The following is a 26059-nucleotide window of genomic DNA, read 5'->3' on the forward strand; positions in this document are numbered from 1 at the left end:
TTATTCTTCTCTTGTACAATACATCCTGACTGCAGCTTCTGTTCCTCCACTCCTCCCCATTTCCTCCCACCTCCCCTCTCCTCCAGACCCAGTCTCCCCACATCTCCCCCTAGAAAAGATCAGGCCTCCCAGGGACATCAACCGAATGTGGCACAATAAGATACAACAAGACCAGACAAACCCTTACTTACATCAAGGCTGGGCGAGGTAACCCAGTAGGAGGAAAGAGGTCCTAAAAGTTATTTAAGGTTCCTCTGTTGAGAATTCTCTGTTTAGCTCTGCACACCACTTTTTAAACTGGATCGTTTGGTTTGTTGACGTCTAGTTCTTGAATTCTCTATATATTTTGGATATCAGCCTTCTATCAGATGTGGGGTTGGTGAAGATCTTTTCTCATTCTGTAGACTGCTGTTTTGTCTATTGATGGTGTCCTTTGCCTTGCACAGACCTTTCAGTTTCATGAGGTCCCATTTGTTAGTTGTTGACTGTAGTGCCTATGTTATTGGTGTTCCGTTCATGTTCCTCTCTTAAGTTGCTCTTGTCAGGTATTTTATTGGAGCAGTGTAAGTAATATAGGTAAATAATACACAGACCCTCAGTGCTTAATAATGTCCATCTCAGTGGCACCTGATGACATCCAGGCAGTGGTGTTGGCCAGTCCTTGAGCCCTATAATCGTGCACTTAGCTGGACACCCACAGCCTGTAGGCTACTTTGCAGCCCAGCGGGCACTGACCAGTCCTTAGGCTCCATGACCATGTACCCAGCTGGATGCCCACAGCCTGAATGCTGTGGAATGCCCTTTTGCCCTGACAGCAGAGACTGGGGTGTGACTCCAGGCCCCAGAATCCTCTCCTCTGTTCCTATCCAGCCCAGGGAAACCATATTGCAGCATCCCTGTATTCCAGGTTCTGGAGTCTCCGAGGCATTGTTCAGAGCTAAGCGTGTGACTGGCTCAAATCAGAGAACATTTTTCCACTAGAGAGGTTTTGATACTGCAGGTGGAAGCGGAGTAGTTGCTGGGGCAACAGACCTATGTACATGGTCCAGACAGTTCAGAGGGGCAGTGATGTGCAATTACTCACTAAAAGTGCCCGTGGCCCGGCATGTAGTGGGTGTATCTGTTCATCTTCTGAGCCTCTGTGACCACAGCCCCTGATGGAAGGAAAGGTTTCTTTTGGTTCACAGTTTGACCTGAGCAGGGAAGGCATGGTGGAGCGTTAGCGTAGTTCTGGGCCATGGGAGTGTGTGCCAGAGCCTGCTTACATTAGGGTGGCCCAGGAGATGGAGAGTAAGGCAGGAATCGGGCAGGTGTTACCTTCAAAGGCCTACCCCTAGTGACCCACTTCTAAAAGTTCCCAGGCCTCCCCAACAGCAGTGACTAGAGGGCAGGCAGCCAGCACACGAGCCTGTGAGGGACAGCTCACTGTCACAGTGCACACTGAGCACCCCTTCTCTTTGACTACTGAGAGAGGAAGGTGGCTGTCAGGAGAGGTCCATGGTGAGTGCAGAGCCGGGCAGCTGGCAGGCACTCTTTAGTAAGAGGGTATGGGTTCAGCTTTGCAGGGGCAGAAGACAGGTACTGGGAAGATGCACTGGGGCCAGCAGTCTTCCATGTGAATGTGTGTGTGGCTTGGGGGACTAAGGACTGGCGTGTTTGTTGGGGGGGGGGGGCGGTTCTTAAAAGCCAGAGAAGCCACTCAGAGCTGGTTGCGTTTGGCCTGGGCCTTGTGGAAGGGAGAAAGCAAAAGCAACTCCACTGTTGCCCTTGACCTCACCAACCCAGATATCGTAGACATCAAGCCAGCCAACATGGAAGACCTCACGGAAGTGATCACAGCATCCGAGTTCCACCCTCACCACTGCAACCTCTTTGTCTACAGCAGCAGCAAGGGGTCCCTGCGGCTCTGTGACATGCGGGCAGCTGCCCTGTGTGACAAGCACTCTAAGCGTAAGTCTCTGCGCTGGAGAGGATGGGTGGGGATTAGGTATATTGGGACTGGCAAGAGGATGCACCAGCATGGGCTCAGGGGGCTGTGCTACCCACCGGCTACCTCCCTTCCCCTAAGTACCCGGAGAGCTCCTTGGAGGCAAGGTATGTAATGCTACTCTCACCAGGGGGGGGCAACAGTCATTTCGGAAACCTCTGGCAAAGTCTGCCACGTTCTACACATTGCTCTGAGGGATCGACTGTAACCAGAGAAAATTGAGACCCCAAGAATGACTCAAGGCTACAAATTGTGTCCCTCACCAATCAATGGTGATAGCTTTGAAGACTGCCTTCCCCATGATACCCAGGCAGGCCCTAGCCAGGAGGACAGGGCTGTGTCCCTTTGGTCCACCACTCAACTGTCCCTAGTGCCTGTGATGAAATCTGGAAACAAATATGAATGAACAAATGGGTAATTCCAGCAGGTCCTGGGCAGGTTTTCGAAAAGTGGAGGTGCAGACAGTCCAGGCTGCTGAGTGATGGAGTCATGCTTCTCCCCCAGGTCCTGCTGGGTAGTGGGGTCAGGCTGAGCCTCCAGTTGCTCTCCCATTCCTTGACCAAGGCTTCCCAGGTCTCTACCCATGCCCACCCTGCGGCTCTCCTCTAGGCTTGTCTATGTACCATGTGCCAGGAGCATTCAGTAGGCATGGGTTCCTATCACAGCACAGGTAGAACACCCCCACCCAGGGGTGGGGTAGTAAAGGGGCAGGGATGGCCTCAATCAGGAACAGACACTCTGAAGGGTGAGTCATGGAGGCCTTGCAAGGAGGGAATCACAGGAGCAAATGCTTCAAGATGGAAGCGTTACCAAAGATGATGCGGGCATATGGAAAGGGTGGAAGGGGATCAGTGAGCAGGTCAGGGCAACTGGGGAGCCATCATGGTCAAGGGGAAGCTGAGTTTGGTTCTAAGTGTGGTGGGCAGCCTTTTGGAGGATGGCTGGGAAGTGATGGTGTTGCTCAGAATGCGGAGCAAGCTTTGCAGGGAGAAGGGACAGCTGTAGGGAAGGACCACGTAGCCCCACAAAGCGCATTCTGGAGGCAGAGCTGCTGGGCTTTGCCTGGGAGGGTGTGGGTGGTCAGAGTGGCTGCTGGGTGTGAATGTTGGGAGGGGTTGGGTCATATTCCAGATGCAGAGGAGTGGTGGATACAGACCTGGGCTTCAGTGATGGGATCTTCACTGGATTCCAGGGCGTGGAGCATAGATGGACAGAGGTTGGCAATAAAGGTCTTCACTGGGGTTGAAACTATGGGGTTATCAGCATGGGATGGTGTCACCACCCTAGAGATGGTGGGACCTGGGAAAATGGAGCTGAGAAGTGAGGCAGAGTCAAATTTCATGCAATAGCCACCTTTATTCAGAGCTCCAGACAGTTTATACTCTGAGGGTTTTAAGAAAAGTCACAGGGGTAAAGTTCTCATGAGTTCCAGCTAGACAATCACAAGGACAAGCCACGTGTGGCAAGAACATGTTTTTCCACAGAGGCATAACTATTTAACTGAATAACAACAGCAAGCAATAATGAGTAATCTGAAGTGAGCTCACTCCTATCCGTTACACTTGGGAAGAGCGGACAAAGACATTCCAAGAACAATTCCATATGTTTTTTCTTTTTTTCAATTAAGAAATTTTCTATTCATTTTAAATATCAACCACAGATTCCCCTGTCCTCCCTCCTCTCAGCCTTCCCCTGCCAAACTAACCCCCATTCCCACCTCCTCCAAGGCATGGTCTCCCGTGGGGAGTCAGCAGAGCCTGGTACATTCAGTTGAGGCAGGTCCAAGCCCCTCCTCCCTGCACCAAGGCTGTGCAAAGTGTCTCACCATAGGTACTAGGTTCCAAAAAGCCAGCTCATGCACTAGGGACAGGTTCCGGTCCCACTGCCTGGGAGCCCCCTAAACACTTCAAGCTAAACAACTGTCTCACTTATCCAGAGGGCCTAGTCCAGTACCATGGGGGCTCCTCAGCTATTGGTCCACAGTTCATGTGTTTTCACTACTTTGGCTAGTTGTCTCTGTACTTTTTTCAATCATGGTCTCAATATCTCTTGCTCATAGAATCCCTCCTCTCTCTCATCGACTGCACTGGAGCTCTGCCTGAGACCCGGCTGTGGATCTCTGCATCTGGTTCCATCAGTCACTAGATGAGGGTTCTATGATGACAGTTAGGGTATTCAGCCATCTGATCACCAGAGTAGGCTAGCTCAGGCACCCTTTGGACCATTGCCAGTAATCTATGAAGGAGTCATCATTGTGGATTCCTGGGGACCTCTGTAGCACTCTGCTTCTTCCTATTCCCACGGTGTCTTCATTTATCATGGTATCTCTTTCCTTGTTCTCCCACTCTGTTTCTGATCCAGCTAGAACCTCCCGTTCCCCTAAGCTCTCTTTTCCCTGACCCTTGCCCTCCATTACCCCCCCGTCACCCCCAGTTTGCTCATGTAGATCTCATCCATTTCCCACAATTGCATATTTTTAAGAAGCTGAGGTCACGAGACTCTTGTCATGCTTTCTTGGAGTGTTCTCACAAGCACTCAGAATTCTCCTCACACGACTCCATTCCTGGACTGTGTTCGATGGACTTGGGAAGGGAGGCCTGAGAGGTTCAGTTGATTGTGGTCGGAGCCAGCCTCACCAACGTAACCTTGGACTTCCTGCAGTTGGGTCCCATCAGCCACCAGAGCCACCTGAGCACAAGTTCATTGTCTTACAGTAGTCTGTCAGAAGTACGGTGTGATTCTCGCTGGCCGGAACTAGCCGAGGGCACACAGCTTCTCTGTAACTCTCGGGCAGTGGTGCCCCTTGCTGTCCCACTCTCAGGGCCCACTCCTGATGCCTCCCTGACTCTCAGCCCCTCCTTCATCCTCAAAGTTAGGTTGAGAATTGCCCTGCACTCACTTCCTTACTCTGACATGATGATCCTTGCTGTCACACTGGGCCCACCCACCGCGTGATCCAGGGTGAGAACACTTCTCAAGATCAGCCGCTGAACAAGTGGTCTTCGTGCTTTCTTTGGCCTTAATTCCCCTTGCTGTGTGTGACATTTATGGGTTAAGACAAACATAGATGGGACCATCCTACCACCTTGGGGCATTGCCCCGACACCCGTGCCCACTTCCTACGGGCCTAGATTGCATAAATTCCTCAGCTGGGTTCATGTTCAGCTCTTTGTCAGACTGCAAGAAAAGATGGGTAAGAGGAGAGCCTGGGCCTGCTCTGGGTTGAGTCCTGTCTGAGTCCCCTGGAAGGAGCAGAGGCTCTGTGATACATCCTTCACATAGTGAAGAAGCCAGCCACCCCACTGGTCCAGCAGAATAGATGATGCATTAGCTAGTAATGGTGCCTCCCATTTAAGAGACACCCTTCAGTCATGTCAAACGTGTAGAAGACTTTTAGTGACACAGGGAAGCTATTGCATCAACAAATTCAGCGGGGGGAATGAGAGAAAGAGCAATACTGCTTTGCTACAATGGAAGCAGAGAAAGAACCAGGAAGGAAGACATCAAGATATAGCCATGACCATGAGACCATGATTGGGGTTTTGTTGGCATTTATCTGTGCCTCTTCATGTTAAAAATGAGAAGGGGTGTGTGTGTGTGTGTGTGTGTGTGTGTGTGTGTGTGTGTTTCAGACAGGGAGAGGCTTTTGTGCTTGTCCGTGCTCTGTGCCAGTTCTTTTCTCTGTTGCTGTGATAAAATACCCTGGCAAAAGCCATAAGGCAGAAAAGGTTTATCTTGGGTCACAATTTGATGTTACTACTCATTATGGTGAGTGAATGAAAAGGAGGATATGACTGCTCCTAGGGATGGTTGAGGAGAAGAAGGTTTTTTTTTTTATGATAGATATGAGAGAGAGTACAGCCAGAGGCATCTGGAAGAGTCCAGCCTGAACTGGGCCATGAGAGGAGAAGGGGATATGTGTGTGTGAGAGAGAGAGAGTGCGCATGGCCAAAATGGCAGGGTTATATGGAAAAGAGATGCTAGGGGAAGAGAAGAGAAGCCCCTGGACTGGAGAGGTGTGTGGCAGAGGGCAGGAGTGAGGAGAGCAGAGGGAGCAGAAGGTACTGAGTGAGCCCGGCAGCCAGCATGCTCTTTAGTATGCTAATAGGCACCTCAGCCGTTTGGCCTGGATTTCTTTGGGACCCGACACTGGGGAAGTCATGGCAGCAGAAAGTGGCTAGTCAAATTTCATCCACAGTCAGGAAGCAGGGAGAGAGAAGTGTTGGGGTTCAGTTAGCTTTCTCTTTCTTATGCAGGCCAGGACTGCAGCCTGGGAATGGTGCCACCCACTTTTAGGATGGGGCTTCACATCGCTATTATATTATCATATAATCCATCACAGGCCAGCCTGGAGGTCTGTCCCCTAAGTAATTCTAGGTCCTGTCATGTAGACTGTCAACATTTGCCATCACAACGGTACCTCTAGCTAACTTGACGCCCCAACACATTACTTTTAAGCCACGCTTTTTTTTTAAACCTCTCATCTCCATAGGTTCATAGCCATCTCATAATACAAACTGTGTTCAGTCCAACTTCAAAAGTCCCCATAGTCTTTTTAACATTCCGCCATCATTTAAAAGTCTAAAGCTCAAGTCTTATCTAAGATGCAAGGCAGTCTCTTTATCACGAACCTGTAAAATGAAAAATAAGTCACATGCCCCCAACATATAATGACTTAGTGTAGTAAGGGGAAGAGAGCAGTCATAGCAAGGGACAGCTAAGGCAAGACCAAACTCTCAGGGTAGACACTAAATCTCTCAGCTCCGTGCCCAGTATCCGGGACCCTTGATGGACTCAATAGGGCAGCAAAGAGCTTGAGTAGCCCCACCTACCCATCTCTGTTGCTGTCAGTGCACACAGCGCCTCCCTCAGGCCAGGTCTCCCCCATGCCTGTAGCTTTCCTTGGTGGATGCTCCATGGTCCTGGCATCTCGGGTATCCTTGGATTTCCATTGCAACAATTGTCTTTACCTTCTGAGCTTACACAGTGGCCTTCAGGGACCCTTACAGGGGACGGTATGTTACCACATCATCTGGCTGCAGCGGCTTTCTGGAATCTTGGCGCCAGCTGCCATGATCTCCTCACTCTCAAATATCTCATGCCTACAAAACCAGTGCCCTGTGGATGATGCCTCGGAGTTCTGCCGCCAGTGTGAGGTGTGGCCTGGTCCCCTTGGACCGCAGCTGTATCAGATTCTGTGGGCTGACCCTGGGGAAAAGGTCCCTCGGCAGTGAGCAGGGAATCCCTCCAGCTTTCAGAGACTTTGTATTTTCATGAGTTTGAGCCTTTGATGGACGGGTCTTGCCCTCTGGACAGATTTTCTATTTTCCCAGTGCAAGCTGGGACTTTCTCCAACAATCTCAGCCTCCTTTCTGCTCCTGCCTTGGCTGCACCTTTTAGCTTCCTAGGATTCTTTTTCTCCTTGACAAACTGCACATTTAAAAATAGCGTTATTATGCTGGGCAGCGGTGGCGGCACACGCCTTTAATCCCAGCACTTGGGAGGCAGAGGCAGGCGGATCTCTGTGAGTTCGAGGCCAGCCTGGGCTACCAAGTGAGTGCCAGGAAAGGCGCAAAGCTACACAGAGAAACCCTGTCTTGAAAAACAAAACAAAACAAAAAAAATCGTTAGGCCCAAATTATTAGTTTTTTTTTTTTTTTCCACTGTGGACCTGTATGGGTGCAGTAAACAATCATGCCAAGCCTAAATGCTTTTCTGTCTTGGAATGTCCTGCACCAAACAAATTAGTCCATGACCTTTAAACTTATATTTACATTTACACGTAAAGCCAGATTCTTTGCCAGAATCTACGTGGATGTTCCCCAGCCCACGGGCCCTGATGGAGCCCTTGTTTCCTCTGAAGCTTCATGAGCAGGGGCCTCCACTGTCCAAATTTCTCTCAGCATTCTTGTCTTTCAAGCTCCCACTAGACTAGCGTAAGCTCTGCTTACAGCATTCAAGGGCGTTTCCAGCCCAAACCTCCAAACTCTTCCACGTTCCTCCTTTAAATCAGTTCTAAAGGCCTAAGAGCCGAGAGGTCAGGTTGACCATAGCAACAGCCCCACTCCCTGGTACCAATGTTCTGGATGAGCTATGTTTCCTGTTGCTGTGATAAAACACCCAAGCAAAAGCAAGCTTCAGGGAGGAAGGGTTCAGGTTGGCTCACAGGTCAAGGCTGCAGCCAATCGTGGCAGGGGAAGCATGCAGCAGCAGCCTGAGGGAGCTGACTGCATCACATCTGCAGCCAGGAAGCAGAGAGAGGCAACTGCTGCTGCTGCTCAGGACTCAAGCTCAGGGGATGGTGCCACCCACTTTTAGAGTGAGTCTTCCCACCTCAGAGAACACAATCCAGATAGCCCAGGAGCCAGCCCAGTGTGCCTGAATGCTTATCTCCTAGGTGATCCTAGATCTTGTCATGTTGAGGGTATTAACCAGTACCGTTGTTCATACAGGTTTTTGTTTTTGTTTTTGTTTTTGTTTTGCTTTTTGAGACAGGGTTTCTCTGTATGACAGCCCTGGATGTCCTGGAACTCACTCTGTAGACCAGGCTGGCCTGGAACTCACAGAGATTCCCTTGCCTCTGCCTCCCCAGTGCTGGGGTTAAAGGTGTGCACCTCACTGCCTGCTTCATACAGGTTTTCTACTGGAGTTAATTCTATATTTCAAATTCTTCTGGAATTTTTCTCTCGCCCTCTGAATTGCCTGTGTAGAATCCAGAATCCGGAATCAATCCTCACCTGCTTGCCTCCAGACCCCAGAGTGGATGGAACCAAAACCGGGAGCATGCTATATAAGATAACACTCTGACACCAAACCATGCCCCCGCCACAGCATCTTACACTCTGATGCTGCTACAGGGGCCACTGTCCCTGCCCCGCCTCATCCATAGTGTTTGTTCTTAGTGTTCACGAGAAGCTGAGCAGCTGGTTCCCAGTTGCCAGGCACATGTTGTTCCTAATCAGCCCTGATCTCTGTTCCCACTGTATTTGTGTGAGAAGTCTGGGGCTTTGGCTGGTTCTCTGCCTCCCACTCCTATGTTGAAAAGCCAGGGTGTGGCTGTCAGAGACACCCCCAGGGTCCTACCCACAGCATCCTTTCCTAACAGGATGACACTGTGACTTTCTTCTCACTTAGTGAGAAGCATTGTGGACCACTGTGTGTTCATGCCTGCCCCCGGGCAGGTGAGGAGGCTGAAGGTAGAGGATTACAGTAGCTCTCCAGACCTGTCTGAACCAGGCCAGGCTGGGGTAAACTGGCTATCCTGTCCTCCCATCCATGCCTTCCACTCTCCCAGAAACACTAGAAGAAACCCAGATTGTTGCCTGCTAGGCATTGTGACAGGGTTACCATAGAAACAGCCATCCACGAGTCCTTGAAATAGACAGTTATTTCTGCTTTGACAGCAGAGTCTGCGGGAAGGAAGGGCTGAGCACCGAGCATGCGGTTGACTCAGAATGGGGTGGGGGGATGATGGTTCACCATCATGGGACTCCAGCAATGTGCATGGCCAAATGCTGGGGATACCCGCAGCTAACAGTGGCTGAGCTCTTCAAGGATGGCGTACCATCCAGTGCTCAGAGTCTCCCAGGGTGGAACCATGGGTGCCCCTTACCCAGCATGCACTCTTCCTCTGCTTCCTCACGTTATCACCCTGGAGCCATGGGAGAGCTCTCTTCTCTGTGGCTTAAGACAACACCTGCGTGTTTTGTGCAGCTGTGGAGGTTGGAGGTCAAGTCAGGGTGTTTCAGGAGCAGCTGTTCCTTTGTCCTTTCTAGCTGCTGAAGCCACCCACCACACCTCTCGGCTCACGGCTGTCACTCCAGCCCCTGGACAGCCAGCGCAAATCCCCGTCCCATCTCAAGATTCCCAGGATAGTGGTCTTCACCAGCGTGGTAGGAGCAAGCCTGGGGAGTGATCCCCAGAGCTTCCCCCAGGGTGCCCTTTGCAGGCTTCAGTATAAGGGACAGTGTGGCAGGAGTAGATGGGGTAGTGGGACTCAGAAATGGGGGCCGGAACACGTCAGTTCTTGAGGGGCCACAACTAGGGGCAGATTCCACGTTGTCTCATGGGGATCTGGTGTATGAGGCTGAGAAGGGGAAAATCAGTTGTCAGACATTAATCAGTCAGCTTTGTTACATTCAGCTTATGGGCGCTTCCATCCCTGCTGGGCTGGACCACTGCTGGGGGTTTACTGCCTGGGCTGGGCTTGGAGAGGAGGGTGTGTAGCCTCTCTCTCCGGACATGGTCTTCCCTTCCCAGGGTCCCTGCTTCTTCCCGCTCAGCCCTTCCCCCGGCCCTTGAGAAGCTTGTGTACTGGGAAGGGCCTGCGAGCCATGGTGATTAGGAGGGTCGGCGGGTCTGGGCCAGGCCCCGGGGTGGATGGCCTCCATCTTTCCCCTCGTTCTTGGCACAGCCTCCTGGGACAGCCTGTCCTGTTGGCTTCAGGGAACAAAGCCTGTGTCACTCACCCAATACCTTGAACTGAGCCTAGGACGTAGCAGGCACTCGATCGAGGTGGCCTTGTTGACCGAGAGAGTGCCGAGCAGAGAAGTCAGTCTCTTCAGATGCCCTGTGGGGGCTCTGAGCAGGTTAGGGCAGCGATGACATGTGTCACTGGACAGGAGGGGAATGGCAGGTCCCAGATGAGAGGCAAAGGGTGGAACCCAGGAGGTAGAGCATGACACCTGTGATTCCCCAGGGGCCCACAGGACGGGTCTGTCCTAAGTCTCTTGGGGGCTGTGGCCAGCCCTCCTCTTCCAGTGAGGCAGTGGGCAGGGCTGCCGCTCAGTGGTTTCCTGAGGCTGGCTCTACGGGTTGGAGATGCTTGGATGGTGACTGGGCACCAGCACCCCTCACCCCCCATCTCCCCACAGAGCCCATGGAGTTAATGCCAGCCCCCTAGCAGTCCTGGTCCCCACCTGCTCTGCCACCAGGGCCACTTTGGGGTGTGACTGACCACAAGTGTCCACTGCACATGTACAGAGGCAGCTCCTGGCCTGAAGACCTGGGACCAGTTAGTATTAGAACCACATCAGGGTCCGGCCTAGAGGCTGAAAATGCCCAGTACATCAGACTGCCAAGACATTTTCAGTCTGGTATTCTGCACGACCAGGAGGGGGCAGCAGAGGGTTGCAGCAAGTGTAGCTCTGAGTTCAAATATCCCACTTTCATGGGCCTCTGAGATTTGCACGTGGATTTGCTCTCAGCCTCAGTTTTCTTGGATATAAAGTGGGGATAATTAGGCTACCGCCCTGAAGTTTTTATTAAGGGATTAGATGAAGTCGTTCACAGCACAGTAAATACTCGATTAACACAGTTCCCACAAGGGCGCCCTTCCAGGGCGTTTCCTCTTTGGAGGGGTCCTTAGAGGCCAGGGCTTTGGTAGGTGTTTAGGGAAAGGGTTGATGAATGAATGAATGAATGAATATGGTACAGACAGAGAGCTAAGCCCGGGTGGATACGGTGGGCTGTGGTTCTGACTGTGAGCAGGGTAGCCGATGACAGTCGCTGGTTCTCTCTCCCTCCACAGTCTTTGAAGAGCCCGAGGATCCCAGCAACCGCTCCTTCTTCTCAGAGATCATCTCCTCAGTGTCCGACGTGAAGTTCAGCCACAGTGGGCGCTACATGCTCACGAGGGATTACCTCACGGTCAAGGTCTGGGACCTGAACATGGAGGCGAGGCCCATAGAGACCTACCAGGTGTGTGTAGAGGTCTGCAGCCTCAGGGCCCTCTGTGTGGTGTGTGGTGTGAGACTTCCCAGGAGTGTACACACACACACACACACACACTTCCTTGTGCTGACAACCCCACGGGGAGCTGCCCAGCCATGGGGCTTTCTATGTTGCATTGTAGATGAAGCTACAGAGAGGCGTCCAGCCCAGCCACTGGGGTGGCTGAGGAGGCTCCTGCGTGGGGCTGCCCCCTGCATCTAGAAGCCCAGTTTCTGGGCGAGGAGGGGAGGAAGGGACAAAGAAAGGCCACCCCTGGCACCCACAGCCTTATCAGTAAGTAGGCAAGCATGACCCCGCCACAAACATCTGGGTGTGAATTGTCTTCAGTGGCAGTGTGGAAGATGTTTCTAGACCCTCAGGATAGCCTTTTGAGCTAGTGTGCAGAGTGGACTGCTGGGCACTTCTGAGGAAGCTCTCTCTATTCGTCAGCCAGCCAGGCAGGTCTCTTGGTGGGGCACAGGAGAAAACCGACCTGCTGTTAAAATAACGGGGGCGCCTGGGGGCAGGGAGGGAGGGGTAGGGCTTTCTGGAGGCAGCTGCATTTGTGCTGGGCCTTGAAGGTCACCTTGAATTTGGATTGGCAGATACGGACTGAAGCATGCCGCCAGAAACCCCAGCCCCACCCACAGGGCTGTGTGTGTATGTCCACACATGTGCCCATCACTCGTTTTATCCTGCGCCGGCAAAGAAAGATGGTATCGACTGCCCGGTCTCCAGACAGGGACACTGGGAAGTTGGACAGTGACCGAGGAATCTCAGCTCAGTGGCAGGCCCACAGCTCAGCCCTGCTTCCTGTCCTACCACAGCTGAGGAGGTGTGTCCAAGAGGAAAAGCTTCTGGAAGGGGCTCCTGGAAGCCACATGCTCCCAGGACATCTCCTAGTGACCCAACTGCCCCTTTATTAGCAGTGGGCAGGGCCTGTGGCTCCCCCACTTCTCTAGGTCCTACCCTGTGTATTCTAGATAGGGACAGACCCTCTTGTGCCCCTCTGAAAGTGTCAGCAGCTCAAGATGGAGGCAGGAAACAACCTTCGAGCTGTGAGTGACTGAACCAGTGTCTTCCCAGCCTCCCGGGGCCATCACAACAATGTGGTCAACACAGGCCTATGTGTATGGATATTTTCTTAGGGAGGGGTGAGTGCGGAGCCTCTGGGCCTCTGAAAGCCTGTGGGGCCCTGGTGAAGTGACAGCATTACTGTTTTGGGGACCAGGGGTTAATGCTGGATGCCTGGCTTTCTGTACAGCTGACCTACAGGTTCTAAAATAGCAGTGATTAATGACTACTCCCATTTGAGTGTTTGGAGGTGACTTTTGTGTCCTGGAAATTGTAGGTAGTGGGACAGTGCTTGGCCAACTTGGAGTACTTGACAAATCAGAGCTATTTCACTCCATCAAAAGGAGTCTTGGAATGGGCTGCCAGGAGAGGAATTGTCCCAAGACTTCATCATCATCCTCAGCCCATAGGGTTTGGTTTTGTTTTTTTTGTTTTTGTTTTATTTTGTTTTTGTGACAGAATCTCTCTGTGTAGCTCTGGCTGTCCTGGAACTCACTCTGTAGACCAGACTGGCCTTGAACTCACAGAGATCCGCCTGCCTCTGCCTCCCAAGTGCTGGGATTAAAGGTGTGCGCCACCACCACCCTGCTCGCCCATGGTTCTTGAAGACATTGGGTCCATAGGCATGGCGCATCCTTCATGAGAGGTCTGGGAAGCCTGGTGCTCACTCTTCCCCATAGCTGAAGCGTTTCCTCCTGCCCCCAGGCAGCAGGCAAGGCTTGGCACACAGGAGGAGGAGCTGCCACACCTGTGCTTGGATCTGCTAACGGCAGAGGTGTCTGGGCCGCTTGGTGTCCATTGCTCAGCCTGTCCCCTCTTCTCACCAGGTCCACGACTACCTGCGGAGTAAGCTCTGCTCCCTGTATGAGAGTGACTGCATCTTTGACAAGTTTGAGTGTGCCTGGAACGGGAGTGACAGGTGAGTGCGCCAGCGGCAGGCACCCAGCCTCCGACGCCCTGCCTTGCCCCTCACCAGTCACCCCAGGAGGGATCTTTGCTGTAGTCAGTGACCACAGCTTTGCCAGGTCGAGGTGTGGACGAGGTGTGGGAGGCCTAGCAGGCAGTGCTCTCAGACTCAAGTCCAGGTTGGGGAAGTGAGTTTTTTTTTTTCTTCTTTACCCTTGTGACTAATGCTGACATCTACATTAAACGCCCTGTCCTAGGTGCTGTGGGGTTTTGGGTCAGGATCAGCCAAGTGCCTCCCACACTGTGGGCCTTGTACCCCAGTATCTCCCTCCCCAGGAGACAGAAAGGCATCGGGCCACCCACATGTCTCCTGCCATCATTCTGGCAGCCGCGTGCAGGCCCTCTGGGGCTCACAACTTGAACTGGTGACCTAGTGGTGACCCACCTCTCCCCTGTCCCACAGCCTGGAGCACAGCCCCTTAGTAACATGGTACAGGCTCCTGTGTTGCCACAGCCTGGACCGGGCACAGTGAGTGCGGATGGGCCCATTGCATCCTTCATCTTACATCATTCCCCTGCGGTACCCAAGAGCCTGCCCCAGCCTCACAGTTCAGAAGCTTTCCGGTTGGGGGGGGGGGCATTGCTTCCCTGCCCCCACTCATGCTTTATGAGGCCTCACAGGCCTCAGGCTCAGTTAGTTACCTGTGTGGAGGCTGGTAGGTGAGCCTCTCGGGGTGACCTGTGGATGGACAGCCACATATCCTGCCCAGATGAAGGAGAGAGGCTCCAGGTGACCAGGGAGCATAGCACCTGGCATGTTTCTGCACCAGAGCCTCTGAGGCATCACCTCCCTCCCCGCTTCCCCTGTCCCTCCGTCGGCAGGTGAGAAGTGGTGTGGCCCCAGAGCCTCAGCCCCAACTCCCCTCCATCCAGGGTGTGTGTATCCACACAGGTGGCGTCTGCTGTGCCATTTGCCTGGGTGGCCAGGATGCTCCAGAGCGTCTGAGGTGGCCCGTAGGAGCTGCTGTGTTCGAGGCTGAAGCTGTAATTAGGGGCAGTGGTGACAGAGAAAGGACCACTCGGAGAAAGTCACTCTGAGCAGGCCTGGACCCACGTAGGGGCCGCTATCATTCCAAAGGTCCACTTGTTTTGCAGGGGCACTCAACAGAACCGTACTGAAGAGAGGGCATGTGTGGTGGTCCAGAGGGTCCACAGAAGGACAATGATAAGGCAGGATATTAGGGTAGATGGCTCAAGGTTACCACCCACTGCCTGCACTGTATGTTACCACCAGGGGGCGCATGTAACCAGACAGTGCCTGAGCCCGGCACAATCTCCAGCAAGCCTCTGACTGATGGGAGACCTGGCGCAGGGGCTTAGCAATCCATTCCTGCCTGACACGTCCTATAGATGTGCTCCACCCCTCCTCTCCTTCCTCCACACCCATCCTTTCGGACTCTGGGATCCTGCCGAAACACATTCCACCTTAGCTTGCTCCGCTGTTGTCTCCTCCAGGAAGCGGCCCTGGTCCTCTCTGCCTTGTCCCACAGCCTCCTGGGCTTTCTGCCTGTATCTTGCTCTTTATGAAATAACAGATTCTCATTGCCTCTGTCCTTGTTTCCTCCACCACCCCTGGAAGTGATGTCTGGTAGGAGGGACGGACCTCAGGAGAGTGTCCAGTCAATGGATGTCTGTGTTTCTGGGCGGTAAAGAGCAATCCGTCCCTTCCCTTTGCCTCTGGCTTCCTCTGAGCTTGGTCTGTCTCTGGACTGGGACCTCATCCCAGAGGCCCCAGGGTAAGAGGAGAAACAAATTCCCCATCCCTCTAAGGCAAGCCCGAGGCCCACAGTCTGTTCTGCGGGACTTATAGGGGACATACACCTCTTAGTAAATGGGCCCCGCAGAGGGCTACTGTGTCACTCTCTGACGTAACAGCCCTCGGTGGCACCTTCATCCCCCACCAGCACCCCTGAGTGGGGGGCACAGGACCCGGCTTTGTTTCTGCTCCTGGTCTTTTACTCCAGCTGGGCACAGATGAATTCTCCTGAGTCAGCCCTCTGGAAAGTGGCTTCATGCAGCCTTGTGCCAGCGTCTTAGGCTGAATGACCCCCCCACATACACATGCACACACACACATGCACACATACACATGCATACACACACACATGCACACACACACATGCACACACACACATGCATACACACACATGCATACACAATGCATACACACATGCATACACACATGCATACACACACATGCATACACACATGCATACACACATACACACATGCACACACACACACACACACACACACACACGGTGCTGCGACCCTCTTGGCAGTGGTGTTCTGTGCTCTGCACACACAAGACTGGTGTAGGTCTATGTTCTTCGTCAACCACTGAGATGATTTGAATTTTCTCTCTTCTGTGGTTATCAGCTTTTCCCTCTAGAGCTTTTCCTTTTCTTCCTCCTCTTCCTCCTCCTCCTCCTCTCCCCACAGCTTTTCCAGCCTCCCCAAGGCTGGAAACCCCAAATCCTTCCTCTAGGGCCAGGCCTGCTTTGTAAATGCATCGGGGAGATAACCTACTCCATGCCTCACTAGATGAAGTCCCTGGCTAGCAGAAGGCACAGGGCAGAAGTCTGTTTCCAGGTCCTCTGGTCTGCTATGGCATTTGCCTCACCCTGTGAGACCCGTGGCAGTGAGCATTCATTTATTCATTGGCTCAGTCCCACCGGTTGTGGAGGGAAGGGAGTTAGGCCTGGCAGATTGAGAGGCTCTGGGACAGCCACAGTTATATCTTAGTGTCATCCCTGTCTCTACCGCTACTGCAGCTACAAGCAAGGACTGCTTCTCTTAGGCTATGTACAAATGATGGGAAGGTACCTTTCCTGCCTGTTGGGGCAACATGAAAAGGTCCTAAAGTAGAGATGGCAGCTGAGATGTAAGAGGGGGCCAGGGACGCCAGCAGAAAGGTGGCAGAGAGGCAGGAGTGACAACCCATAGCTCCAGAGTGTCCCTGACCCTCTGTCTTCCCCCCCCCCACCCCCTCCTCTTCTCTCACCAGCGTCATCATGACAGGGGCCTACAACAACTTCTTCCGCATGTTCGACCGCAACACCAAGCGGGATGTGACGCTGGAGGCCTCGAGGGAGAGCAGCAAACCCAGGGCAGTGCTCAAGCCCCGGCGCGTGTGTGTGGGCGGCAAGCGGCGGCGTGACGACATCAGTGTGGACAGCTTGGACTTCACCAAGAAGATTCTGCACACAGCCTGGCACCCAGCCGAGAATATCATCGCCATTGCGGCCACCAACAATCTGTACATCTTCCAGGATAAGGTCAATTCTGACATGCACTAGCTGGTCTCAGTGGCCCTCCCGGCCACCTCTGTAGGAGGATGAGCATGGTGGCCCTTGGGGGACAGGAGTCCCTAGGCTGGAGTTGCCTTGGATGGTAATTGCCAGTTTAAACAAAGGAAAGGGAAGAGCGTCAGTCACAGGTGATACAAGGGATGTGCCTGGTGGGCCTCGGTCCAGGGTTCCTTTGTTTACGGTCCTTCTGCCTCAGGCTGGGCCTTTGTTTATTATCAGGACTTTATTCCTGTCCAGGGTGATTTTCACTGCAGTGGATCTGTTGCTATCAGGGAAAGTTAAGCTGGTCTCTGATGGGCTCCAGAGCAAGAGTGAAGCTCACAGCCAGTCAAGATCTGTGGCTCCCGCAGGGAGCCAGCCACATGCTCTGGCTCAGAGCTGCTGGCTCCTGTTGGATTTGGGACAGTACACTTTCATTGAGTGATGGCAATGCCAATTCCGCACTGGGGTGTTGGGGAGGTCTTTCCGTATCCTAGGTGCCAGGCCAGGGCAGGTCCTGAGAGGCAGAGCTGAAGTCCTCGGGTTAATCGTGAGGCAGGGCTATAGGTTCCTTGGGTGGCTTTTCCAGGCTGGGGCACGTCCTGAGAGGCAGGACTGGGGACCCTGTGTGGCTGTAGCCCTCACCTCACTGCCGTCCGTTTGTGAGTGCCCACTGCACGCTGGGCATGGTGCTCAGTCCATAGTGGCTGTGGATGGATCCCCACAGCCCGCTCTGTGGTGGTTTTGCTGTCACTCTCCCACGCTAGCCGGTCATCTTCCCACAGCTGACAGTGGGTCCTGTCCCTGACTGCAGAATCCTCTAGCCCGTGAGGCAGGTGCCCCCTCATTTCCGTAAGTCCCAGGCTCTGCTGGAGCTGGGGTGTGGTTACCATCCCCTTTGTACATAGGAAGGGAACTAAAGTGGAGAAACGGGGTGCCTAAGGAGTCACAGCCCGAGGGCTGAGTTGGGGTTCCATGCAGGTCTTTCCACCGGCTCTTTCCAACCCACCCCATTGATGACTGGTTTCCAAGCAGCATCCCCATGGAAGGTTCTGGAAGGGAAGTATCTCCATCTTGTGGCGTCAGAGCAGGTGCCCTGGCGACAAGAGGACATGAGAGAGAAGACGGAGAAGAGCTGAGGTGGCTCCCCGCTCTGCTTGGTGGCATCCGGACATGCTCCCAGATGCACTTCACCTACATTCTACCTGCAGCTTTCTCTTCACCCTCCCAGCCGCTCCCCAAGGAGGTTGCATGCAGCCAGGCAGCTCCAGAGGACGTTCACTCAGACCTCCCCAGAGCCACAGGTCAGTGGCCATTCACAACGATCCCTGCTCCATGCTCACTCCTGGAATCCCAGAACTGCAGGGCTTGGCATTTTGACTCTGGAAGCAGACAGCAGAGGGGCTTTAGTTTTTACAACGTGAACTGCCACCCAGGAAACAGAGACGCAACGGAGCTTTTTTTTCTCAGTGGATCAAGGTATCCTTGTGTGTGTCAAAGCACAAACCGCATGCACACTCACTTCCGGCCATATATTTACACAGAAACTGGGTCCATTACATTTTTGGTTTTTTTTTTTTTTAATTTTTATTTTTAATCAACGTGAATGAAGAATGTTTATCCATCACTGTAAAATTCAGGCGCTCTGGACAGTATTATATGTACATATTGACCCTGGTTAAAGTGAGGAATCAAGAGATTGGGCGACTTTCCCCTCTTGTAAAGAAGTGGAAGAATGTGGCCAGTTGTACATAAATCCCACTGAAGCCAAAATCCAGGTGAGAGGGTCTTATGCACTGGCCTGGATCTCCGGCCCACTTTGCAGTTTGGCGTCAGAGGGAATACTTGCCTTGGGAGCTGGCTGCTGCTGTGAGGTCACAGGTGTGACACGTACCGTCTTCAAAGTCAAATCTCACGTGGTCTGCAAAAGGAGGGGTCTTGCACACGCCCCTAGATTCTAGACTTCTGTTTTAAACATTGGGTACCAAAGTAGGAAGGAAAGAGAGGGACAGAAAAAGATCTCAGAAGAAAAGCATGTCTTTGGGACCCCAGGAAATCACCCAGGTCCAGAGCGGACTGCAAATAGTAATGTGTGTATCAATTGAGGAAAAAGGTGCGGAGGGGGGAGGGGCAGCGTGAGGAATAGCAGAAGGACCAGAGCCAAGCCACAGACTTTGCCACCTTACTCTGCTTAAGTTCTCTGGTCTTGAATCTGTGGCATTCCCGTCATCATCGCGACATTGTTGGGTTTTGAGTTCGTCTCTTCTGCTTTGGTTCCCCTCTGAGGGTGGAGCCCTTGGAGGGTGTTGGGTTTGTCCGTGCTGGTGACATATAGTCAGGCCCAGTCATCTGGGGTTCTGTGGCTCATAGGTGCATTCTTGTTTTCTTTGGTGTCTCACAAATTATCCAACTGTTGAATAAAATTATAAATATGTTAATACCAGCTTTTTCCAATAAAATAACAAATGTTACATCTAAGACAAGGCTCAGAAGGCTGCTGATTAGAGAGCTGACCTGGGAGGGGAGCTGGCGGGGTGGGTGGGGTAGGGAGCGGTTCCCATCAAGACTGGGCCGCATCTAGCCGTGTCTTTTTGGCCCGGATCCTAACCCAGGTGGAGGACATAGAGTCAGTAGGGGCACCAGTCCGACAGGTGCCTGGGGGAGGGGTCCCCAGATGGTGCCCGCAGAGCTTGGCGCGTGTTTTATAATAGGTGGTCTCTTTCCCTCTGTAGCAGGTGTGTATGACTCACCATAAACACAGGTAAGGACGCGGAGCTCAAAGAAGAGCATCAGTCTAGTATCCCGGCTGCATGTGCTATCTGAGGCTGACCTCAACTCTAGTGTTCCTCGGTGGCCCTCACCCTGCAGAGGCCTTGGCTTCTGGGAATGGACAGCTGGGTGGAGGAAGGCCATGCCTGGGCCTCTGGGTTGTCAGGGAGTCGGGGCTTCCGGCGCCCTGTACCACCAACCCCTCACATTCAAGGCCTTTTATGTTCCGGAAGGAGGCAGAGGTGGGGCTGTGGCTGCCATCTGTCCACAGCCTCCAGGTCAGCGTCAAGATGAGACGGCCATTTCCTGGCTGTGTAAACAGAGCATGGCTCCTCGGGACCTCTGGGTGACTAATGAGATAAACACTCCATCATGGAACCTCAGGGTCCCTGAGCAGGCTGCAGTAGCCCTGGGTAGCCTAGGCCCCATAGGATGCTTCTTACAGAGTGTGGACAGAGTATTGTCACTGCACCCATTTCATATAAGGAAACACTGAGGCTCCGAGGTGACTAAGTACCATGTCTGAATTGGTGGAACTAGTAGGTGGTGGATCAGGATTCAAACCATCACTGCCGAAGTGCCAGCACCGAGTGGATGCTCAGGTTGGCATCTGATACCATGACCTCAGCCCACCCAGTCTAACTTCAGCCACAGCGATGGAGCACCATCACGTGTTGGTGGCTGTTCCCATGGTCTTTGAGGTAGAGGGACCATCCTGGGTGATCCATGTGGTCCCATCAGGTCTCCTGAGTTCTCCATAGTGGGGGGCTATCCCACTGTGACATCAGGAAAAGGTTCAGAGAGGCATAGCATAAAGGTAGGACAGCCATGGCTGACTGGAGAGATGGAGGAGGGGCCACAGCCACACCAGGAGGCCTCTAGTCTCTCATTGGTCTGGGGCTTGCCAATTCTAGTAGCTAGCCAATGATCCCCAGGGACCCTACTGTCTCTTCCATGGTGCCACCATGATTTGTTTTCCACGGATTCCAGGGATCTGACTCGGGTCCTCATGGTTGCCTGGCAACCGTTACTGACTGAGCCCTGCCACTGCTGGAGCCTCCAGAGGACTGGCTAACTCCAGGTTAGCCCTGCCAACCGTGACTTCTCCCACCGAGAGCCACATTGGACCTCGGACCTCCAGGCTGTGCAGTGATGAATGTGTGTTCTTCTAAAACACCGGGTTTTATGGCCATTTGTCACCGAGGCCCCAGGCCAGCACACTAGTACCTTCCCTCAGGTTACCTAGGAACATTCCCACCTCCCTTCATAGACCTGGAGGCCCCAGGACTTGCCCAAGCTGCACAGCACAGAGCAGGCAGCAAGGGTGGGAACTAGATCCGCCCTGACCACACCTAAGCCTTCCTAAAGGGAAAGAGGGTGGTGCTCTCCTGAAGAGCTGAGTGGCCAGAGGTGGAGAGGAATGGATCCCAGGGCCAGAACTTGAACAGCAGAAGAGCAGCTGGCCTGCCCTAACACTGTACCCTGGACAGGAGACAGGGTCCCCTGATGCCCTGGGGAGGAGCTTTCCAGGACTTCATGAAACATGCTCAGGTTCAGGCTTCCAGAGCCTTCCAGCTGCCATGTGCCCTTTGAAAACAAGCTTGCATTGTTAATCTCTCCACAGCCCTGTGAGCCCTGGCTGAGCCCTGCACCTGTCGGCCCCTTCACTCCGTGTCATTGGTAAGAAGAGGGAGTCCTCTGGGTCTGCAGAGATGTGTCTGTCATCTGATGGATGCTGTGCAAGTGTGAGGAGCTAGGACCCATGGGGAAACACACACTTGTAAGCCTGGCACCAGGGGAGAGGAGACAGGGGGATCCCTGGGAGTAGTTCCCACCCTGGGCCAGCTCCTGGAATCAGCAAGCCCCAAGCCAATAAGAGACACTCAAAACATAGGGTGGCAGCTCCTCAGGTACAATATCCAAGGTTGGCCTCTGGCTTTCACGTGCACAGGCACACCTGTGCACACACGTGAGCACACACACACACACACACACACACACACACACACACACACACGGAGTAGGGATGCCTCTGAGCCATGTGCAGCACTAAGAGCTGTGTGCCTGTCTCAACCACCAACATGTCATCCATATGGGAGATGGTAAGTTGTTGGAGGCTCCTCACTGCCATGTTTGTGCCAGGGTCAGTCCCCAGAGCCCCTGGTCAGAATGTTCATACTAGGCTCTGGACTTGCCAGCTGCCCCAACAGCATGGGACCCACAGGTGTGCTGGTGGATGTGTCTAGGCACCATCCAAACTTTTGCTATGCCTGGAGCTGTGTAGTAGTGCCTCTTGATGGAGGCCCTAAGGGCCCAGCCACTCTACACTCCTTATAGTTCCTCTTATGGTGAATCCACCCTTGTGATGTTAGGCCTCACATCGCAGAGATGAGGGACTTGAGGCCCAGAGAGGCCTAGGGACTTCACGTGGCTGCACAGTAAAGGCAGAGGCTGGACTGGAACCTGGGTCTCTGACACCTATGCAGGCACACGGTCTAGAGGAGCATGGGAGGAACATTCTCCCTGTTTCTGAACAGCTCTTTCTGCGTCGACACTCGCCAGCCACAGGATGATGCACAGCCAGCAGCCCGAACCAAAGGCAGTGTTCCCATTTCTATGGGCATCTGCCGGCTCCCCTTATCTGTACACCCCAAAAGGTTGCTGCACAGTGACTGTGGCCGTTCTGATGAAAACCACCATTGCTAAAACCTAAATGGCTTCCCAGGCCTAAGCTTAACGGAGCACCTAGGCAGAATCACTAAGGGGTGTGTGTGTGTGTGCGTGTGTGTGTGTGTGTGTGTGTGTGTGTGTGTGTGTGTGTGTGTGTATGTGTGTAGGTCAGAGGTCAACCCTGAGTGCCCCGGGATGCTCCTGTCTTTGCCTCCCTAGCTCTAGGATTGCAGGTCCATACCGCCACACCCAGGTGGATTGCTGGTTTGTGTCACAGTGGTGCTAAGGATTGAACTCGGGTCCTCGCGCATATGCAGCAAGCCCCTTTACTGACTGAGCAGCCTCCTGGGCCCCCACAGCCACCAAGTTCTAATTGACCAACCTTGCAGAATCTTCAACACAGCCTCCCCTCTCCCTTGGGAGCTTCAGTTCACAGGGCACAAGAATGCTTGTGGGAAGGCCACATCTGGCCCCAACAGAAAAAGCCCAGACCTTTGTCCCCATCAAGGGGGTGTCAGAGCAGGAGGATAAGTGAGGGCCACACAGGTGATGGCTTCCACATCTCTATACCATGGCTTAGCTTCAGGATGTCTGAAAATTACTAAGTCCTGGCAGTCAGCAGTATTCCCTCTTCAAACTTCATTAAACAAATGGATGCAAGAGTGATGAAAACATGTAGAAAAACAAATTTATTCAGAAAAAAAAAGGGGATGTGCTCACCTTTGTTGACAGCCATGGGGTCAAAGCATTCAAGGCTCCTTGGGCTTTTTGGCATTTATCTAGGCACCATTTGTGTGCAGTACCCGTGGAGGCCAGAAGAGGGCCATCAGCGCTCCCAGGAACTGGAGTTACAGCCAGTTGTGAGCCAGTGCTCTTAACAGAGAGCCTTTGTGGGGACTTTTAAGGAGTGAGGAAAAGAACCCACAGTACTGTGTCTGCTGCTGGGGAGCCCTGGAGAGTTTATCCTTAGCTGCTGCTGCGTAACAAACTGTCCCCAATAAGCAGCATAAAGCTGTGCCAGTCATCACCTCCCAGTTTCTGAAGTCAGGCTCCAGGAGTAGACAGGCCCTGGTCAGAGGAATTCACAGTCAAGCTGCATTTCCTGGGGTGGGGCTGGGGATCACCTGGATGGAGGCTGTTCTGTTTGCTTAGCTGACTGTGGGGTTGAGGGCTCGATCCATTGGCATGCAGGCCTCTCTGTAGAGTCATCCGGAGCCACTGTTCTAGGAGGAGCCTTGCTCAGAGCCACCACCCCTTATAAAGGGTCTGCTCTCTTTGTCATATGCTACTGCTTAGAGACTAACCCACTGCACTAGAGCAGTTCTGCAGGTGTGTGGAGACCATGGACCATTGTGGAGGCCACCCTGGACTCAGCAAGAAGAGACAAGTAATATGGCCTCGGGTCAGCCTGGTGACCACCCACCCTTAATGGGGCAATTATACACAAGCACAGTGAAAAGCAGAGAAAGAGATTTATTCACTGTGGCCACACTGGAAAGAAGAACTAAGACGTCCAATGACAACGCCCCCCCCCAAGTCCATTTTCAGGGTTCTGTCATGAAGTCAGTTTTAAGTAGAGAGAAAGAGGTGTGCATAATTCAACAGACCTGGTCACGGTGTGACGGCCTGCCCATCACTGCACCGTCACTGGCTCAGCTCCAGTATTTTGCACGGTGGCCTGACAAGCTGTCAGAACTGGGTACGATCTCTTCCTGGGAGACAAGCTCCCCCTCCGCCTGGCACCAGGCTTCAGCCTTTCCCTTCTCCCAGGATGAGACTCCTGGGCAATTCCCATCACTCGGAAACCATTGTTTCAAGAAGCTGGTAGCGGGGGGGGGGGGGGGGGGGGGGGGTTGGGGGGCAGGGGGCGGTGTGTGTATGTGCCAAGGGTTCTCTCTAGAATATCTTCATTTCTGCAAGGATGGTAACATATGACACCAGCCACAGGACACATTTGACTCTCTTGGGAGCCTTCAAGACCCAGCGCCGAGCTACTTGGCATCCCAGGATGAGATCAGCCCAGGGACCTAGGAGAAAACCCCTGGGTGACAGTGTCCCATGCAGTAGCCCGTCCTGATGATTGAATTGAAAGATGGGGTGGGAAAGATGACTCAGCAGTTAAGAGTACTAGTTTGCTCTTGTAGAGGACCCAGGTTCAGTTCCCAGCACCCACATAGTGGCTCACAAGCATCTGTAACTGCGGGTCCAGGGGATCCAGTGCCCTCTTCTGGCCTCTGCAGATGCCAGGCTCACATACAGTGCATATATACATATGGAGGCAAAAAACATAAAATTATATATATATATATATATATATATATATATATATATATATATATATTTAAATAGAAAGAAATGAACCTTTGTTTGAACCTTTGTTACTATCTGAAAAAACAAAACAAAACAAAAAAACAAAATAAAACAAAACAAAACCACCCTCTAGTCAGAATGAAGCCCAAGCCCATTGAGTCTGGGTTCTTGATTTTCTTGCTCACTGAGTCATTCCCTAGTTTGGTTCCGTTTCACCAGTCTACCTTTCAGAGTAACACGCTCAAGTTCAACCACTTGATACACAGATGAAACAAAGTTTCCGGGCCTCCAGCACTGTTGCCTAGCAACCAAAGCTTTCAGAGCTGGAAATCATCACTGGAGTGCAGTGTGACTGTTTCAATGAGGTCCTCGGAACAAAGCTCAGCTATCTTTACCTGTAAGGTCAGGATTAGTCAGTCACATGGCCAGCTGACTCAATGGGTCTCAGAGAGAAAGCTGGGAGTCTGTATAAAAAAGTAAGAGTGGAAGGAGGCTGAACTATTTGATACCCATATCCCCAAAGTCCAAACATGGGAAATAGAGAAGGAAGAGCAGTGAGTATTCATGGTATTGTCTGAAACACTGTGAAGGGACAGACGGCAATGTCCTTGGGAAGTCAGTGTCTGTCTGCCATCACCCAACTGTTCATCCAACACCTGTCCTCAGGGCCTACTGAGTGCAACAAGGTGAGGGAACTTGGATTCTGATCTCAGCTTCAACACTGGCTGTGGACCTGAGGGATGTCACCCTGACCTGATGAGTTCTACATTTGTTGTTCCCTTCTGCAGACCTGGAGGACACAGGCCCTGCCTTGAGTGGGCTACTGCTCCCCCCTACCTTGTGCCTGACCCCTGCAATCCCGCTGCACAGTGCCATTGGGTCCTGGCTGTCCCAGAGAAAAGTGAGACAGTCTGTAGTGCATGCTGGGACTTGGAGGCCAGGCCAAGAACAGCAGCAGCTGCAGGCAGTGGTGGAGACTCAGGAGGAGGCTACAGGGCAGGGAGGGGATTTGAGTTGTAGCCTGGAGCCAGTGCCAACCAGAAGTGGCCTAAGGCATCCATAGTCATCTCAGGACCCCTGGCATTGCCAATGTGGGGTCTGGCCAGGATCTGGATCCCCTGGACAGACCAGCAGGAGGGCCACGGGTATTTGTTACACCTGACCAGTACCACCTCACTCTGCTGGTCTCTGGACTGGTGTGAGGCGTCTCCCAGGGGCTGGAAGATGAGTGCCATTCGTCATGAGACACCCTATCAGCCCTGTGGCATGAAGACTGAATAAT

General features: G+C 52.8%; 1 protein-coding gene across 2 annotated transcripts in view; it reads left to right on the top strand.

Moving 5' to 3' along the window:
- Nucleotides 1–19466, top strand: part of Ppp2r2c (protein phosphatase 2 regulatory subunit Bgamma) — a 90213-nt gene extending 70747 nt beyond the window's left edge. For both annotated transcript variants that reach the window (XM_028882345.2, XM_028882344.2), the window contains exons 6-9: nt 1786–1950; nt 11517–11686; nt 13600–13691; nt 16746–19466. In XM_028882345.2, coding sequence (XP_028738178.1) covers nt 1786–1950; nt 11517–11686; nt 13600–13691; nt 16746–17037 — 719 coding nt within the window. In that variant the 3' untranslated portion in view covers nt 17038–19466. The remainder of the gene's footprint in view (nt 1–1785; nt 1951–11516; nt 11687–13599; nt 13692–16745) is intronic.
- The last annotated feature ends 6593 nt before the right edge of the window (nt 19467–26059 follow it).

This window comes from Peromyscus leucopus, chromosome 10 (genome assembly GCF_004664715.2).
Source record: "Peromyscus leucopus breed LL Stock chromosome 10, UCI_PerLeu_2.1, whole genome shotgun sequence".
Classification (NCBI taxonomy): domain Eukaryota; kingdom Metazoa; phylum Chordata; class Mammalia; order Rodentia; family Cricetidae; genus Peromyscus; species Peromyscus leucopus.